We start from the raw sequence: 18692 nt of genomic DNA, 5'->3' as shown, positions 1-18692 counted from the left end.
CTGCTTGAGAGTGCAGGACAGAGCCACAGAGATGATGGAAGGAGCAGAACATCTCCCTCACAAGGAAAGAATGAGGGAGCTGGGTCTCTTCAGCTTGGAGAAGACAGAGGGGTGACCTCATTAGTGTTTATAAATATGTAAAGGGTGAGTGTCACGAGAATGGAGCCAGGCTCTTCTCAGTGACACCCAGTGACAGGACAAAGGGCAGTGGGCCCAGGCTGGAACGCAGGAGGTTCCACATAAATATGAGAAAAAAATTATTTAGGTGAGCGTAACAGAACACTGGAATGGGCTGCTCAGAGAGGTTGTTGGGTTTTCTTCTCTGGAGACATTCAAAACCCACCTGGAAGTTCCTGAGTGACCTAAGACAGGAGCTCCTGCTCCGGCAGGGGGCTGGAATAGATGGATCTGTAGAGGTCCCTTCCAATCCCTGACATTCTGTGATTCCATACTGAGGCACATGGAAGGCAAAGAGGGGATACAGGAGAATCAGCATGACTTCACCAGGGGCAAATCCTGCTTGACCAACTAGCGGCCTTCTATGATGGTGTCACTGTATCAATGGACGAGGGAAGAACCACTGATGTCACCGACCTCAATTTCAGTAAGGCCTTTGATATGGTACCTCACAACATACTTCTCTCCAAATTGGAAAGATTCACACCTGATCACATCAGGCTAGTTTCAGACCTTAGCTGCTCACACAACAAGTTTAAGATAAAGAAGCAGACTGCTCTTGTTTTTGCTTGAGAGCAGCACAATTGCTGAAAGAGAAAAGTAAAGCTGGTGCCAGAATGGCTCTACTGAAGTGAATGGCAAAGCTCCTGTTCATGCATTTTGCACAGTATTCCATCTGAACTCCCATTTTTGGGGGTCATGTTTCAGCCCAGCTCCAAGGAGCATCAACATTCAACTCGATTTTCAGCAGCTTTTTGACTACTATGAGAACCATGGGTAAAATGCTTGATAGACTGACAGTGCAGTACAATCAGCTTGAATTACTTGTAAGGCATTAGAAGTCCTCTGATAAAGGACTGTGAAAATATCACAGACTAACATGGAAGAACTTCTTCCCCTTGTAGGTAGATTGTTCTCATTATTTTCTGTACCTGAAAAAATGTAGACGTGTCTCTCCTAGGTAAAACTTACATTTTATATCTATTCCTACTAAAGTTATATGGAAATCTTAACAATCCTTCCAAATTCTACCACTTTCTATTTAATAGAAAGACAATTCAATTTCAAGAAACAATTTTCAGATTCAGGTTGAAGCCAGAGTACTCATCGTGTTTTAAATCTCTTCTGCAGCTTGGAATGTCATTAGTGACATTGATACAATATCTCGAGAAGCACTCAGTTTAGCTTTTCTCATTTATTTTCAAAAGTTACTGGGATGGATTCATTTCTTTAAGAGTTTGTGAGCTGTAATTCCCAAAACTTGTTTGGTTGTCTGAGTGAGGTGTTGATATTTTCCACTTCTTAATGAAACATTTCAGAGCAGTGAGTTCAGCCAGCACCTGACACCTGCTGTGCATCCATAAGTTTCTGTTTTGAGTCTATCTGGACTTCCAGATTTCAGCATGGTAGAAAATAACAGAAAGGCTTAGGAAACAAAACTAAAGGAGAAAAATCGAATAAATGTGAACTTCAGAAATGTAGTTATTAGCTACAGATAGACTGTGGAGTTCAGCAGGGGTGCCTTAGCTCTGAAAGGTATGAAAGATTTCATGTTTGAGAAGAAGCAAGCATTAGAGTCTGTTAATACAGCTTAAATACAATGAGCTTAAATACAATGAGTTACATACATTCATTACCTCTGATATTAATGCTGATATACTCTCTCTGCTCTGGTGGTGAAACACAGCAAGTTCTGTTGCACAGTCTTCATCAAGGTGCCCCAGCTGCAAGAACAAGACCTGTACTGAAGAAACAGCTTCCAAGTCATCTCACAGAGCCAATATCACCATGACAGTCTTCTGATATGCAGCAATCAAGTCAGTAGTTAGCCACCATTTCAGATTTTCTATTTTAAATAGTTAGCATCAGGGCTAAATACTGCAAGGAGTAAACAGAGTCACCAAACTTCAGCAACTGGTCCCTCTGTGGCAACAGGTTCTGCATTCAAGTACAAAAGCCTGTCAGCAGATGAGATTTTCACTAGAGCACAAGTTACACCTCTATCCCCTCTTAATTATTCAGTTGCACGGCATGCACAGCACAGTGGTGTAAGATCAGCACAGCTGTTCTTCAGAGAAACAGTGGCACCCAGAGGCCAGCAGCAGCCATTGGCTGCAAATACACACCAACTTCAGGATCCACAGCAAGAATCTCCCTCACACCCCCAATTCCCACCCCCACCCCAACCCCGCCACCCCAACCTCTCTCACAGGTCAGACAACTGAGAGATAAGGAGCACAAGCACAGTTCCAGAGAATCACAGAACGGCTTGAGTTGGAAGGGACCTTAAAGACCATCAAGCTCCAAGTTGCAAAGCTGCAACTCACCAGATCAAACTGCCCAGGCCTCATCCAACCCGGCCCTGAATGCCACCAGGAGGAGACATCCCTACCTCCTGTTTGATCCACCGCACCTCTCAGCACGGGGCTGCCTGCAAACTTTCTGAAGGTGCAGAAGAACTGGAGACAGTTATTCTTTTCCTAAGAACTTCAAGGTGCCTGGAAGCACAAACAGTATTTATTAGTATTTCGTATATTAATAATACTATTAGTATTTATTCACTTCACCAGAAGGAAGGTCAAACACCTGAGCTGTGAAGAACAGTTACAGCACCTATGGTTACAGTAAATGTTCCACGAGCATTTTGTATGTGAGACGGCGTAGATACAGCCCAAAGGCACACTCAGTACGTTCAGCTTCCTTTGAGAAACAGCTTTTGTGTACTGATCACTTTTAATTACACAGCACAATTAAGAACATCCAAATGCAAGCTGCTTGAAGACTGTGTAATTATTAAAACTGTCATCATTTCTATAACCATTAACTAGTACTACGTTATTATTGGAGAATTTTCAGCACAAGGCAATGCTAACCTTTTCTCCAAGGACATCAGGCGTGGAGCAGTTTAACTTGTTTAAACACTGCATATTTTCTAAGCACTCCATCAATGTTTTGAGCTGATGCAACAGCATTTTGTAGATCACTCTGAATAGAAGCAGCTCTTTTACCTGTAGCAGTTGGTCAAGTAGCAGCGTGCTGCTAGGGGAAAGCCATTTTGGAACAGTGTGTTTTCCTCTCTGCAATAAAAGTTATTTTCTTCACTAAAATAAGAGAGGATTGAGAATGAACCTTGAACAACTAGCTCAAAAGGAGCTACTAAATCATTTGGATGATATTGACATCTCTTTTCTTTCAAAGCGTAGGAACAGAGATTACAAACTCTGCTTTAAGAACAGCTGGAATAAATTTAATGGTAAAAATCAACACGTGCTTGGCTGAGGGCAATGCTGGAAGGGAAACTGCTCACAAGAGCTACAAAATGCCCAACAGCACACCAGAAATACTTTGTTCTAACAGCAGTTATGGCACATAGTCAATTTCCTTTCCAAAATGAAGTGATGTGGAGCATTGCAGGGAAAAGAACACTGAACACAGATGCTGTGATCCTGATTGGATTCAAGCAGTAGACTTAAACCAATTCTGAGTTTTAGATTCCAGGATATCTCAGGATCTGTAACGTGTGACAGTCAATTACACAGCAATGCCTCGGTGTCTGCATTTCAAGCATTTTCAGATCACAGCCACATAAAATTAAAACAAATTCAGTGCAGAAATAGCAAGCCAGTATCTTAATACTTGTGAGAGTATCCATTTTTTACTGCATTCTGACTCAGTTCTGAAACTTGCTCATCCCAGTTCACTTAAACAAGTTCCACCAGTTCAAGCACTGCAGCCCTCAGCTCCTGTGTGCATCAGACAGACAGAACTAAATGGGGCAGAAACAATCTTGGACAGCTTTAAGAGCTCCATTCTGCTTACAGGCTCTCGGTCCAAAACTACCCACAATTTTAAGGAAATGTACACCTGAAGCAGTTGGATCATTTTCCATTCGCCACGTTCTGCAAATTGGAGTAGTGATTAGCACAAAGGATTTTCTGCAGTCCTGCAGAAATGGACAACGTCCTAATTACAAAGGGACAAGGGCTCAGTGCACAACACAGTTCACACCAGCCTGGAAAGCCCTGTCACTTGATTCACACGCTCAGCTTGTTGTGCGCTCTGAAGGGAAACAGAACGAACTGCTGAATTCGAAGGCAATCAGTGGGGTCCTACATTTCCTCCTGGTTCTGGAAGAGGAAATTCTGAATATCTGAATAATATAAAATTCTAATTATCTGAATAATCTGAATAGATGCAGAACTTTGCTCTTCCTAGACATGAGAAGAGCTGGCATTCAATAACTTTCATTGCTGGTAAATCAAACGATGCATTTATATTTTTACTACAGGTAGTACAGGGAGCAGCCAGTTGAAGAACCAGATACAGAAATTAGCCCATTGGCAAGTAAATACTTCTCCTCAAACTCTGCATGCTATCATATTATATAATCAGGCTCCAGCGCCGCATAGGCCAACCAAGTGTAGAACCAGATCCACAAAATACTGGTAGACAAAGCAGCAAAAAAGGGGACAATATTCAGCAGACAGGCCTTTCCACACACAGCACAGCCCAGCATGTTCTGCCATCAGAAAAGCAAGGCCTCCTGTCATGCTCAGCTATTTCCCTTCTCAGTGTATTCTAGCACCATCGATACCTCCTGTTGTCCTCCTGTAGAGTGCCATCACACTGCCATCATCAAAAGGAAGAAACCCACACAGCAGAGCGTACCGCAGTGCACCCATGCTCCAAAAATCTGCCTAAAAAATAAAAGGACAAGTTTACAAACCTGAAGCACCTAAAATGGCTTACTGACAGATTGTATTGTCTGCCCTTGCCAAAGGCCACATGCAGCCTATGAAAAGCTGGCTCTTTCCCTCAGGAAAAAAGCCTTATGGCTCCAGACAAAGCATATGACCCTAATTCAATTGCTCTTCCGCTCAACTTAAAGCACTACTAAAACCAATATCTTCATCTTAGCTCATCACCCTTCTGCAGTACCTTATACCTACAAGGATTTCACTGGCAAAAATGAAATCAAAGCCATCGCAAAGGATTTGGCACAGTTACCTGCTACTGGCTACAACGAGAGCTGCCAGCAGTCAGCTGTGAGGCTCTGCTGCTGTTCTCTTTATGTACAGGCACAACAAGGCTCTACACCTCACAGTGCAATTCTCACTTTGACTGGAAAGAAAAAGGAGGCTTGAAAAGCAGTCTGGGGAAAACAAATAAATAAAGCAAGAATTAGAAGCCATCAACAGCGGTGCAATGGTACCCGAAAGAATTGCTCCAACTTTAACAGCAGAGCAATTCAACAAGCATGAGGGCATTTCAAACCAGACCAGTTGGGACAGATGAACAACTGCAAGTAGTGGGTTCCAAAGTTCTAGACATGAAATCAAAGCTGGAAAAACTCTTCACGTTTTCATCTCTCAATTTTTAGTACGTTGTGCATTACAATGGAAGCAAGTCTTCACACACAACTTGGAAGCTAAAGACAAGTCTAACAAAACACGTAAGATCCTGAGACCGCACAAAAGTTTGACCAATGATGGACAATTAGCAGAGCAAATCGCTCTTCCAAAAACTTACTAATAGAAGGAGATCTCTGAAGTTGCTGTTTTATAGAGCCCCAAAGTAGGGAACAACTGGTGGAGACAGATGAGGATCAGCCAGAGACAAACCAGCCAGCTGTGTGAACTGCGGCCCATTGCACTTTTCAGTCTGTGGCCACTGACAGCTTCTGAGAGCCACTGAGCAACGCAACCCAGCAGAATTCAGGAGGGGAACCAAGGGAGCGCATCTGAGCTCCACTGCCTTTAAACGCTCTCTGGGGAGGGAAAGAGGGGAGAGGTGCAAAACAAACAAACTCTGGTCTGCAGACCTCTGAGGCAATATAGGCTTTGCCCTGGATTAGCTCTGGTGCTGCACATGCTGGGCTTCCACAGCACGTGTTCAGGTGGTCATCAAGGCCTCCCTGGAATCACACAGAAAACAGAAGAGTTTGCTTTAACAGAGTTCACGCTTTCTGTAATGACACTTCAGAAGCTGCAGAGGCTTCTTCTCCTGGGCATATTTTCATTCATTACATATTTGGTTTTCATTCAATAGTGACCTCACTAAGCAAATATTCTCTAAGACCATGAGCATTGTACAACTATGCAGATCCCAAGCTGCTCACTTATCTGATGTATCCTTGGCATGATGCATTATTTCCCTTAGCTGATCACCTACTAAGATGAACTGCCTGTGCAAACACAGATCTGAGAAAGAAGTCATGCAAGAGCTGTTGTGTTTGAGGCTCGCTGGTCATTTAGAACAACTTAATGCAATCACTTCACAAACTTTACAAAGAACAACTGATAGAATACTTCCTTATTCAGAGTATCCTATTACTCTACTTGGGTTTTGTTCTAAACAGGTCAGAGCAAGATGACATTATAGCACTGGGACAACAGCCTGTTGGGCTTGGTTACCTGCGAGAGGCTCTAAATTTGGCCAGGAAAAGCGATTTGAGGATAAGTAATTCTCTTTGAATCAGGAAGGCACTCTTCCCATTGAATTCTTTCTTACCAGCACCCACCTGGCATGTTAAGTAAAGGCTCCTGGAAAGCAGTTTTAAGATCAAGAAACAATTCAGTTCAAGCATAAACAACCACAGGATCTGTTTGTCACCTGCAAAACTCATTTGGTTTTATCCATGATCTCAATCTACACACAGTTCCTTCGAAGAGATAATGGCATGCCAGCCCAGTGCTCCTATGACAGGCCCTTGCATAAGACAGGTGATACACGTACAAGATTATCTACAGCTTACACTATGAAAATAGGAAGTCTGGGTAGAGAAAAGAATCTGAGTGTGCTTCTGAGCAATCTGTTCACTCTCACACAGCTAAGGCCCTTCCAAGCAAGATGCAACTGCATGTCAACCATAGAGACAGCTTGAATGTAGGGTGTTTGGGCAAGTCCCTGTTGCATACTGTAGAAAAACATGCATTACTTGGGGGCACATTATATTTGATTTCAGATACTCTTACCTTTGGCTTTGCACAGAGTCCAAAGTCTGTCAGCTTCAAATTATGAGAAACATGTTTCTCATCAATCAGCGGATTTTCCTGGTGAATGAAAAAGCAGTCAGGAATTATTTTCTCCTGAACACTCAAGGAAACATATTTTCTCTTCTGTTATTTCTTGTCGTGGTCAGCAGTCTACTAAAAGCCCTCTCTCTTTCTCTTAGAGATTTTCAGTGACTGCTAACAAGTTCCCATATCCCAGGTGGGAAATACTGGTTTGTATCTGTTAGAAAGGGCCCGGGGACTAGGAGGACAAGTGGTGAAAGACCACAAGATGAATGCAAGCCAGCAGTGTGTGCTGACAGGGAAAAAAAGCACAACAGGATAATTAGCTGCATTAAAAAGCAGCACAACCAGACCAGGACAAGTCACCCCTGTTTGGTCCACTCATTGGACCACATTTACAATACTGTATTTAGTTTTTGGCTAGGAAAGATAACAACCCGAAGCAAGTTTTGTGGATGGCCTCCAGTCAGTGCAGGGAGCTGAAGCTCCCACTCTGTGAAGAGAAACCGGGGAGAAAGAGGTTTGTTCAGAGTGCAGAGGAACCTCATGGCAACTTCTAAACACCCACAAGGGAGGGATGAAGACAGACTGAGAATCCGTACAGCAGGTCATGGTGGGAGAGTGACAGAAAACAGCTGTTCATTGAAACAGCAGACTGGATATAAGGAAACAAAACTGCTCAAGCATTGAACAGATTGCCCACAGAGAGCATGCAGCCTCATCCTTGGGAGAGGTTGAGGATGAAAACAAAAAAGCTCTGAGAAACTTGGTGTCAGGATTCTCGGAGCAGCAGGTTCAGGCACAAACCTCTAGAAGTCACCTCCATTCCAAGTTACTGTCTGAGCCTGTGAATCCATCAACTTTTCAGCTGGAAGCCAGTTCCTTCCAAAAGTACAGGCAATGCTTTATTTTTCAGAGCGGAAAGATTCTTTAGATAAAAGGATTTCATAAGATGCCTAGGAAAATGCTTGTGCTGTGATGATTTGCTTTACTCAGCGATATCAGCAACTTAAGAAATGCAAAGTTCTAACCTACTTGTGTAGAAAGACCCAAACCTTCCAGTATCTAACCTGTGCTTAAAGCCTTCAGTGACAGAAAACCCACTGGATGGAGCCAGAGGCATGCATCTCATCCCATACTCTGCACAGCCACTGTTTGTTTGAAGGATCACTCTTCCTTGAAGCACAAAACTGGAGCAGTCTACATAACAGACTGACACCACAAGGGCTCTCTCTAGATACAAACTGCAACAAAGGGCGTAAGGAAAGTGTGAAAACAACTTTCATACCAGATCTGTGTCTCTGCTCCACTCCCATTAGGGCCTTGATGTTTTACTCCCCTTTCAGAGGAAGATATTTCTTCAAGATAACAAAATCCAGCTCAGCTGCAGAACATAGTATCGAATGGTAATAATTATCTAACATTTTCTGTAATGGAAGAGTTCTAAGCACAAGATAATGAAGGGTGTCTGAGTTTCAGCTTGGATGGAATTGTTTTCTTCAGTGTCTGATATGATACTCCAGTTTTGCTCTAGACTGCACACTGACATCTGTAGTTACTGCTAGGCAGTGTTGCACAGAGCCAAAGTCATTCTCAGCTGAGAGCCCAAGGAAGTGAGAGGGAACAGAATTAGGATAGCTGACTTAAACTGGCCAAAGGGAGATCCCATACCATATGACATGGTGTGGAAGGAGTTCTGAAGGGCGTAGAAGTTCATGTAAATCTCTTCTACTCCTAGGAGCCTAACTGGACATTGATTGGTAGGTGGTGAGCAATTGCTTTTGCATTCATCGTAACTGTTATCCTTTTCCTTTCCTCTATCTCAGTAAATAATTTTATCTCAACCCATGAGTTCTACTTTGTGTTGTTTTCTCCCCCCTTCCATTATCTCCTGCAGTTCACTGGAAAGCAGTGGATTGAGTGAAGCACTGCGTGATGCTCAGGCACCTGCCTGGTTAAATAAACCACAACCACAAAGGAACAACTTTCTCTCCCAATGGAAAAATAAAAACACGTTCATTATTACTTATGAAAGACTGAATACAGTTCAAACTTACTGGTTTGAGGTCTCTGTGGGCACGACCCTGACTGGGAACATAAGCAATTGCTGAAACAGTCTGTCGAAAAAAGACTCGAGCTTCCTCTTCTGAAAGGTGGTCCTTAGAAACAATATAATCAAACAGCTTCCCTCCAGGACAATGCTTTAATGAGAAAGGTAAAGTTACCTGACAACGTGTTTAGAATGCATCAGAGAAAAATAAGCAGCAGTGAGAGCACAGCAAGCACAGGACACCATTCCCCGTGCTCAGTCAGAGCAGTACAGAGTGCTCCAGTTATGCCATGGGCCAGCACTGTGGCACACCACACAAGCCAAGAAATCTGACCCTTGCCTCCAATCTGGTAACTGAGGCACTGCACTCAATGTCGTGGGTGGCATAAATCACTCAGGAGATGGCAACAACGTGGGGGCTCTGGTGTCCTGCAGACCTTGCAGATGCTACTTTAAAAACTGAGTGTGAGTTAGGAATTAAAACCAGTTCCCTTACTGTGAATGCTGATTAGTGTCTTTTACAGAAAGACAGAATACAGAACACTGTATTCTTAATTTTAAAACCAATGAATCTTGAACCCATTCACCATTGAGATATTTAAGAATCATTTCGTTTCAGCTTCATTTTTATATTATTGTCTACTGCTAAAGATAAAAACAGTAGCTTTAAGCGTGGCACAAACACTATTTCTTACCTCCAAGACCATGAATATTTTCTTTGATGTCTCTATCACATGATGCAATTGGCAAACATCTTGATGACTTCAGTTCTTCATGGCACCAATTTCTGTTCTAACACAAGGCAAGTCATCCTTAAGAGACCATAAAAGCAAGCTATGAAATTGCTAATTAATTTGGCACACCAGGTACCACATCTGACTACTGTGTAACAGAAGATGTCAAAGCCTGTATGTGACAGTACACAATTCAGCATCAACTCAGCAATGGCTGACATTGCTCCCACAGGAATTCTAAAACACAGATCAGCCAAAGCTGAAAGGTAAAATATCCAGTATTTTCATTAGCACTTTGTTAAAGTTGCTGCAATAATGTTGAACTTCCTCCATTTTACAGCCAGAGAGTATTGCCCTCTGAACAACGAGGAACAAGATTCGTGGTGTTCTGCTCATCTTTTTCCACTCCTACAGCATCCTTCACAAGGCAATGGCACTAGTATGCTGCATTTCTATATACCACCTCCCTGTGTTCTTGTGAACTCCACAACTCCAACAGAAGGTGTTATCACATTTAAATATCTTTCGGCTTACCCCTAAAGCAACTTGGTCCATGATTTCTGTTGCAACTTCTTCACCAGTAAGAAGATGCCGTCCGAGTTTCACCTTTGCGAAACCACCTAAAATTCAAAACAGAAACACCTAAAGTTGAGTGTGAATTCTTCTCTAATATAATGGTACAGGGAAAGCAGAGTACCTAGCACACATTGTGTGTAATGTTTTAATTAGAGGAAGAGGTGATCAGCATAATCAATTCCCAACTGGTTTCAAAATTCAGTTTCAAGTTTATACACGTGAAACCTGATGTCGGGATCCTTTAAGAGCAGTTGATCTATTCTCAGATAAAGAGAGTGCTGAGTCAGACTGTTAGGCACGCTGTTTTTGTACAAAGATCACGCTTACCCGTTCCAATTGTTTCATGTAATTCATAGTGCTTGAGAATTTCCTGGTAGTCGATGGCAGACATCCTGAATTCCACAAGACCTTGAGATCCTCCAAGCACCTGCAGTGAGGAAGAGCCAGCAGGGTTTACATCCTACTTAGGACACACTCTTAGAAGCACAAGGGGCAGCTCCAGCACTGCCCATCTCCTCACCAAAGCACATCCTGTCTCACCTGGCAGTAACAAATCACACTGCATGGCTCGGACTTCCCTACTGCTAACAGTACAGAACATTGCTCAGAGCTTCGTGCCACAGAGCAGCAGCAAGGCTGGACTACAGCTTTAGAATCATAGAATCACAAGGTTGAAAACCACCTGCAAGATCATCTAGTTCCAACCGCCCTCCCGTCACCACTGCTCCCACAAGCACTAAACCAGATCTCGCAGCTCCTCATCCAGACGCCTCTTGGACGCTGCCAGGGACGGCGACCCCGCCACCTCTCTGGGCAGCCAGTAGCCTATCCTAATTCTGTTTCTCTCCCTGAGAGAAAAAGTTCTTCCTTATGTCTAACCTAGACCTCTTCTGGTACAACTTGGGGCCATTTCCTCGAGTCCTGTTTGTTGCCTGGGAGAAGAGGCCAAACCCCTCCTCATCACAAGGAGCTTCAGGAAGTTGTAGAGTGCTATGAGGCCTCCCCTGAGCTCCTCTCCTGCAGACTGAACCATCCCAGCTCCCTCAGCCGCTGTTCATAAGACTTGTGCTCCGGACCCCTCACCATTTCGTTGCCCTTCTCTGCACACGTTCCAGGGCCTCAATGTCTTTCTTGTAAGGAGGGGCCTAAAATCAAACACAATACTTGAGGTGCGGCCTCACCACAGCTGAGTACAGGGGGATGATCACCTCCCTGCTCCTGCTGGCCACACTATTTGTAATGCAGGCCAGGATGCCGTTGGCCCTCTTGGCCACCTGGGCACGCTGCTGGCTCGTGTTCAGCCAAGCACCCCAGGTCCCTTTCCTCTTCACAGTCATCCAGCCACTCAGCCCCAAGCCTGGAACGCTGCATGGGGGTTATTGTGGCCAACGTGCAGGACCCGGCACTCGGCCTTGCTGAACCTCGTTAGGAAGCAGCGGGAGCCTCTCCCCATAGGGCTAAGCGGCCCAGCAGCGCTCTGTCCGTTAGCAGGGCCGTCTCAGCTTCGATCCCACCCCGCGCGCCGCTCCGGCACAGCGCAGCCCGGCCTTTCTGCAGGCCGCTCCAGGAAGGGCCGCTCCACCCGATGAGCCCCGCCGCCTCAGCGCAGACACACGGAGCGCTACTCCCAGCCCCCCAACCCCCTTTCCAGGGCAACCCGGCCTCCGCCGCATACCGGATTCGCGCTCCGACGGGCCGAAAGAGAGCGGGGCAGCCGGCAGCTGCACAGAGCGCGGCCCGGCCGGCAGCTCGCGTTCGAACTTCGCTGTCGGAACGCCCACTTCCGGTCAGGGGAGAGGATGGACCAATCACCGCAGCGCCGAAACCGGAACGGCTGTTGTCGTGCATTGCATGATGGGAGGAAGGTAGGAACGGGATGCAGAGCGGTGCCACGGCGGCGCCATGTTGAGTGGGTCTCCGGCTCCACTGCCGCGCCGAAGGGAGATGGAACGCGGTGGTGAAACTGAATTTACGCAGCCCAAGGAGGCCCGGATTGCCGCATAAGCACGTTAATGACGAATCTGTCAGAGCCGTTTTATCACTGCCCCCAAACGCACTCTGAGTGCTGTAGGAGCATCAGTGGAATTTTGAATAAACTCAGCATATTTTAGCAAAGCTGAAACAGCTGCGTGACAGAACTTTGGGAAAAAAGTATCTTTAACGAATGTTGAATAGTGTTATTTAATTATCATCCGGTAATTAAATTAATCAAAAAAAGGGAATCACCTCCCAGCCAATCAGCTCCCAGCCAAGCAAGTGTGACCAGCCCGAGCTGCTCCTACACTCCAGGGCCCATGGAGTCTTACCAAGGGGTCTCCAAGGACTCCCCTGTTGACCTCCGGCTTCCAGTGCTCCCTAATGTGCCACAGAGGTTTCTCAGGGCCCCACAGTTTGCTCTGCAGATATCCAGACACGCCCCAGAGCAGTCATGCATGCTGCAGGGGGACCAAGCGACATCTCAGAGCACCCTAGAGCCTTCTGCATCCTGCTCAGTTTCTTGGTCAGTTCCTTTAGAAAGAAAGCAGGACAGTAGGAATGGATGTGATGCGCTCTCATTGGGAACTGAGCTACTCCAATCCTGAGCTCAGGCAAAGTCTGCTGTCCCAGCCCCCCACAGCCACTGTCTCCCCCTCCGTTGCCCAAGGACTTTTGGGACCTCCCAGGAACTGGAGGGTACCGACCTTCTCATGCCTCCTCAGCTCCTATGCAAGGCCTTCACACCCTGATGTGATGCTGTGAGCATCACCAACCACCACAGCCAGCTATGTGCAGGCTGAAATTCAAGCTCCAGCACAAGCACCTTCAGAATCAGCATCTCCAGCCCATGGCTTTCACCTGGCACATCTCCACCTGGCACATCTCCAACGCAGTTTCTCCCTCTGGGCAAGTCAGCAGTGCCTCCAAAGAGTTTGCTGTCTCAGTAAGTCTCTGCCCACTGCTTCTTCTGGAGGAAAGCCCCGAGGAAAAGCTTTGCCACAGAGCCCCATAAGACCCCATAGAGCCCCATAGTGGTGGGAGCTCGCAGAGAGCTGTGGTGGGCTGCTGCAGAGCACGGCGTCCTGCCCACGGGCACGGAGCAAGTCAGGGTTCTGCGGCTGGCAGAGGGGGGCCGTGCGGATGTGCCGCGGCGCTTCCCGCTTTGTATCAGCAGGAGCCCCGCAAAGCCCTCGGCCGTGTCAGATTGGAGGCGCGGAGCAACTGGGGAAACGTAGAATGCACCTGTGTGTGCCGAGTGGAAATTCACTGCAATTCGCAAAAGACATTTGCGAGATTTTTAGTAGCAATAATGAGAATAAAAGGTCGGTTACGTTCTGTCCGCGCTGAGGGCGGTTACTGGAGCGGCGCGTTGGGGCCGGACGAGGGATGAGCTGCGGAGCCGACTGCAGCGAGATGCGCGGGGCCGTGTGACGTCATCACCCTGCGCCGCGAGACGGAAGCGGCCGTGCGGAAGTGGTGCGGGGCCGCGCGTTGCTCCAACGCCGCAGGGCAGCTCCGGGCTCCGAGCGCCGCTTCAGCTTCTACAGGTGGGTGTTCGGGGGGGCACCGGGGCGGGGGCCGCTCTGCGTTGGCCCCGTGGGGCTTCTGTGGTGCTCAGGGCCTCTGCTCGGTATGGGGAGGTGCGCTGTGTCATCCCGCCCCCAATCCAGGGTACATCGCTGCCTCGTTCTCCTCCACGGTTCGGCCATAAACTCCCCCAGTCCCTCTTTCTGTCCCCCACGGTCACACTCTCCCCCCGATCCCCCCCAACACTGATCTTTAGAGACCCCCCAACTCCAGTTCCCCCATTCCTTTTCGACCTCCCCCCCCCCGCCTCTCCCCTAGTTCTCCATTTTTACCCCCAGGGTTCCTTCCCCACCCTCACCTCGTCCCTCCCCTCCTTATTCCCCCATTCTGATCCTCTCCCCCAACTCCCAATACCCCCCTCAGTTCCTCTTGCCTCAGATCAGATGTCCACAACATAGACACCTCCCTGTGAGGTACCTCACTACTGCTAATTAGTGAGCTACTAATGCTCACATGTGGAGATTAAGGATAGGAAGGAGCAGTTCAGATGCAAATATCTGGTGAAATGTGGGCTGTTACTCCCAGAGCGTGGAAGGACATTCCTTTGTCCAACAACACCTGCACTGTCAGTAGATACCCACATCTGGGACAGCTGAAGCTGTCCCTGCTGTGCATAATGGGGGCAGCCTATAAAGGGATTTAGCCGAACAAATGGAGTCGTGTGCCACAGGAGCATGATTAAGCTTATTTCTTTCTCTTCTGCTTTATCACCTGTATTTTCTAGATCTTCCTTGACTGCAGTGGCTGTTGTATCATGGACATTCCCGCGTGTCCTCAGCTGTTCTCAGCAAGTTTGTCCCAGCTTTTGTGTCTTCTTGCAGGACTTTATTGGATACAGCTAGTGATACATGGAGATAAAATGAGGGATTCCTTTGCAAACTGTATCCTTAAGTGTCCAGAAGTGAAAGAGCCTACGACTCACGTGCAGTACACCATGAAAAAGATTCTCTCATTTTGGTCACTTGAGCTATTAAGGATAGCATCATTAACTGTTGTGTGGTCTTGATCAGGCTGCTTCCCAACTGCTTGATCAAGGAGAGCAGGCAGAAGCCTTTGGTCAGCAATCTGAGGTGTCTGCAGATCAATGAGCAGCTGCCTATGGGAGCTGCAATTGCCCTGGCATTCTCTGGCCGAGCAGAACAACAGGCCACCGAGTTCAGCCAACTTCTTCACACAGCTGCTGGGGGGAAACACAGGTGATGCTCAGCTGGGTGTCACACTGGCCAACAGGGAGCTGGTCAGGGCTGTGATAGTCAGGGCAGCTTTGGCTGCTTTCACCTGACATGGACCTGATACTCACAGAGGAGTGCGAAGGCTCCAGCTGATAGAGTTTCCTTACAAGTAAAGGAGTAGACAGGGGTGGTGCGGGCCTCCTGTTGTGTCAGTAAGCACAGGAGCAGAGAGGGCTGATGCACCTCACGGCTTCTTTGCCTCTGTTTTCACCAGCAACGCTTCCCTGGCTTTCATGCCTGAAGGCAGGATTCCAGAGCACAACTACCAAATGGTGGGAGAACTCCTCGACGGCAGCCCTGCCAAGAAGCTCTTGGGCTTCCCTGGGAGACAAAAAGCTTCACCTGTGTCAGCAGTGTGTGCTGGTAGCCCAGAAAGCCAACAGTATTGTGGTCTGCAACAAAAGAGCGGTGGGCAGCAGGGCAAGGGAGGCGATCATCCTTCTCTGCTCTGCCTTCATGAGGCCCCAACTAAAGTACTGTGAATCCTCTTGTGGTGTCCTGGCCCATCTCGTGGCTTGGAAGATCATGGTGATCTTACTTCTGTCTCGTCAGCTGATGGCAGGTCACAGGAACGCTGGCGGGTTGGGTAGTGGGTGGTTGCTGAGATGATGGATCTCTGCTGAATGACTCTGTTGGATGACTGTGAAGAGGAAAGGGAGCTGGGGGTGTTGGTTGATGCTCGGCTGAACACGAGCCAGCAGTGTGCCCAGGTGGCCAAGAGGGCCAACGGCATCCTGGCCTGCATTAGAAATGGTGTGGCCAGCAGGAGCAGGGAGGTGATTGTGCCCTGTACTCAGCACTGGTGAGGCCGCACCTCGAGTGCTGTGTTCAGTTTTGGGCCCCTCACTGCAAGAAAGACATGGAGGCCCTGGAACGTGTGCAGAGAAGGGCAACGAAATGGTGAGGGGTCTGGAGCACAAGTCTTATGAACAGCGGCTGAGGGAGCTGGGATGGTTCAGTCTGCAGGAGAGGAGCTCAGGGGAGGCCTCATAGCACTCTACAACTTCCTGAAGGGAGGCTGTGGTGCAAAAGGGTCTGGCCTCTTCTCCCAGGCTTGAGGAGGTACAACCCCAAGTTGTACCAGAGGAGGTTTAGGTTGGACATGAGGGGAAACTTTTTCTCTCAGAGGGTGGTCAGGCACTGCAATGGCTGCCCAGGGAGGTGGTGGAGTCGCCGTCCCTGGCAGCGTTCAAGAGGCGCCTGGATGAGGAGCTACGAGATGTGGGTTAGTGCTTGTGGTACTGATAGCAATGGGAGGGGGGTTGGACTGGATGATCTTGCAGGTCGTTTCCAACCTTGTGATTCTGTGATTCTGTGTTTTTTTTCTTTGTAAGAAGAATACACCATTGGTCATCCTGGGACTTCCTGGGTTTTAGAAACCAAACAAATACAACAGCGAGGGAAAGGCAAGCTACAGGAAAGAAATTCACACTAATTGGCCTTTAATCAAGGGGCAAGGAACTTGTGAATAAATTCTGCTAAGTACCACGTGTAACAGAATTTACCTTAAGAACAGTGTCAGCCCATTAGCGTTCTGTGCAGTCTGAGAGTGAAGGAGTGCTGCTTAAGGTGTGAACTTCCACATCATCTTATAGAGGATTTGCTCAAACAAAAAGAAACAATTAAGAAACCCCGGCACACGTGGCAGGCAGGAGGTAAATTGAATCAGTAGAGTTTTCCTCTTAGGGTATGTTCTGTGAAGGCTTTTTTGTGGGAAAGGTTTGAGGGATGAGGGAGGAGGAATTGCTTTCGTCAGCAATCATCCGAAAACACTGTGCAGAAATTGTAACACTTGCAGAAGGAACATATTGGCATTTTGCAGTTGTGCCGGATGCTGATTGGGATGGAGATAAGGAGTATCTGCACAAGACCGTTCTCTTCTGGTTTTAGGAACCCAGGCAGAGCTCAGGTTGCAGCCCAAGTCATATTCTGTTCCATGCTCTGGGTGCTGTGTTACGTTCCCCAGAGTTTCATCTCTCCTTCAGATTCCAGTTCTCCTGACAGGTTAGGCTTGAATTCAGCATATCTGCTTCTCCCTGGTTTTGGGTTCTTCGGGTCTCCTGCCTGCTTTTCACCTTTTTATTAATGGAGAGTGGAGTTTCTACCACAGAGCAAAGTTTCAGGATTAACAGAAACAAACACGAACTTTCCAAACGGACGGAGTCGTTTCTTGGTAAGCTGGCAGTCCTGCTTATCTTCACCATATCAGCTGACCTGGATTTTACCTTGTCGTGGATAATGACTGAGATTTCTGGGGACAACATCAGGTGAATGTAGCTCTGCCTTTTTTTTCCTTCTCCAAATGCCTCGGGACTGCTGTGCTCTCATTAATACCATCAGTGAGTAGATGCTGCCTCCTATTTGAGCCTAGAATGCTTTCCATAGCAGAGTGGTTGGAAATGTAGGGTTTTAACTTAAAACTGTTTGCACAGAGCGAAGGTTGGGTTATCTACCCGTAGTTATTACATTCTCATTTCTTTTATAAAACTTGTTGTCATCCATACACTCTACTCTGTTGTCATCCGGCCCTCTGCTCTGGTTTGTGTGGGACTTTTGGGCAGGAGATAGGGGTGGAGTTTCTGGCGTGCCCTGATGGCAGGAAGGCGGTTTCCAGTGCTGGCAGCCAAAGCTGCCTGGGCGGTGGCTTGAGCTCCGCAAGCGAGCTGTCAGCCGCTTGTTAGCTGTGAAGGCCTCACCTCCCCGGCCTTCCAGACCACCTCCACCCACAGCCGCAGACCCCCATCAGCAGCTGGTGCGTATTCTAGGGCCAGAATCCACTCCGAGCTGTGGATTCTCTGTGCAGTCTGAAAATGAGCCAAACGTTTTCCGATGCATAAAAACTAGTTTTTTTTAATGGTAAATTCTGGGATACACAACTTCTATTTTAACAGCTTGCATTCTGTATCATTGTACAGAAAACCCTTCCTCAGGTTCGGCTCCTCTGTGCCCTGTTGCTGGCCGCAGAGAAGGGCTGCCCGCTGGGCACAGGGAGCGCCTTCTCGCCGCCGTCCCGTGCCCTGCAGCCCCCTCCTCATCCCGTGCGGAACGCCGCTCCCAGCAGCACAGGTGCCATTGTGGAACCTTCCCCATGTCACAGCCGTCACCTTGGTCACTGCCGCCCCACCCGGCGCACTCGTCTCTGAGAGTGCTGGGCAGGTGGCAGCCATGTCCAGCACGAAGAGAGCGAGAGCGGAGGAGGAGACAGTGGTTTTAAATGGGAAGAGGGAGCTGGGGGCCCCAGAACCAAAGAGGAGGAGGGGGCCCACCATGACCATCAGGCAGAGGAGGGAGAGGAGGAAGGGAGCCCGGTTCCATCGCGCCCGGGCCAGCGCTGTGAGCGACC

At 47.7% G+C, this 18692-nt stretch overlaps 1 protein-coding gene across 1 annotated transcript; it reads right to left on the bottom strand.

Annotated features, from left to right (window-relative positions):
- Nucleotides 1-3278: 3278 nt before the first annotated feature.
- On the bottom strand, nt 3279-13814 carry LOC128074205 (maternal embryonic leucine zipper kinase-like). The gene is given in 9 exon segments (XM_052669810.1): nt 3279-4236; nt 4772-4874; nt 5999-6091; nt 7152-7229; nt 9251-9394; nt 9939-10055; nt 10512-10597; nt 10881-10980; nt 12229-13814. Coding segments are annotated over 8 exon segments (702 nt in total). The 5' UTR covers nt 10945-10980; nt 12229-13814; the 3' UTR covers nt 3279-4219.
- Nucleotides 13815-18692: the final 4878 nt, after the last annotated feature.

This window comes from Tympanuchus pallidicinctus, unplaced genomic scaffold, assembly GCF_026119805.1.
Source record: "Tympanuchus pallidicinctus isolate F22 unplaced genomic scaffold, pur_lepc_1.0 scaffold85, whole genome shotgun sequence".
Classification (NCBI taxonomy): Eukaryota; Metazoa; Chordata; class Aves; order Galliformes; family Phasianidae; genus Tympanuchus; species Tympanuchus pallidicinctus.
Note: the sequence above shows the minus strand (reverse complement) of the source record. Positions and strands in the feature narration are given on the sequence as shown.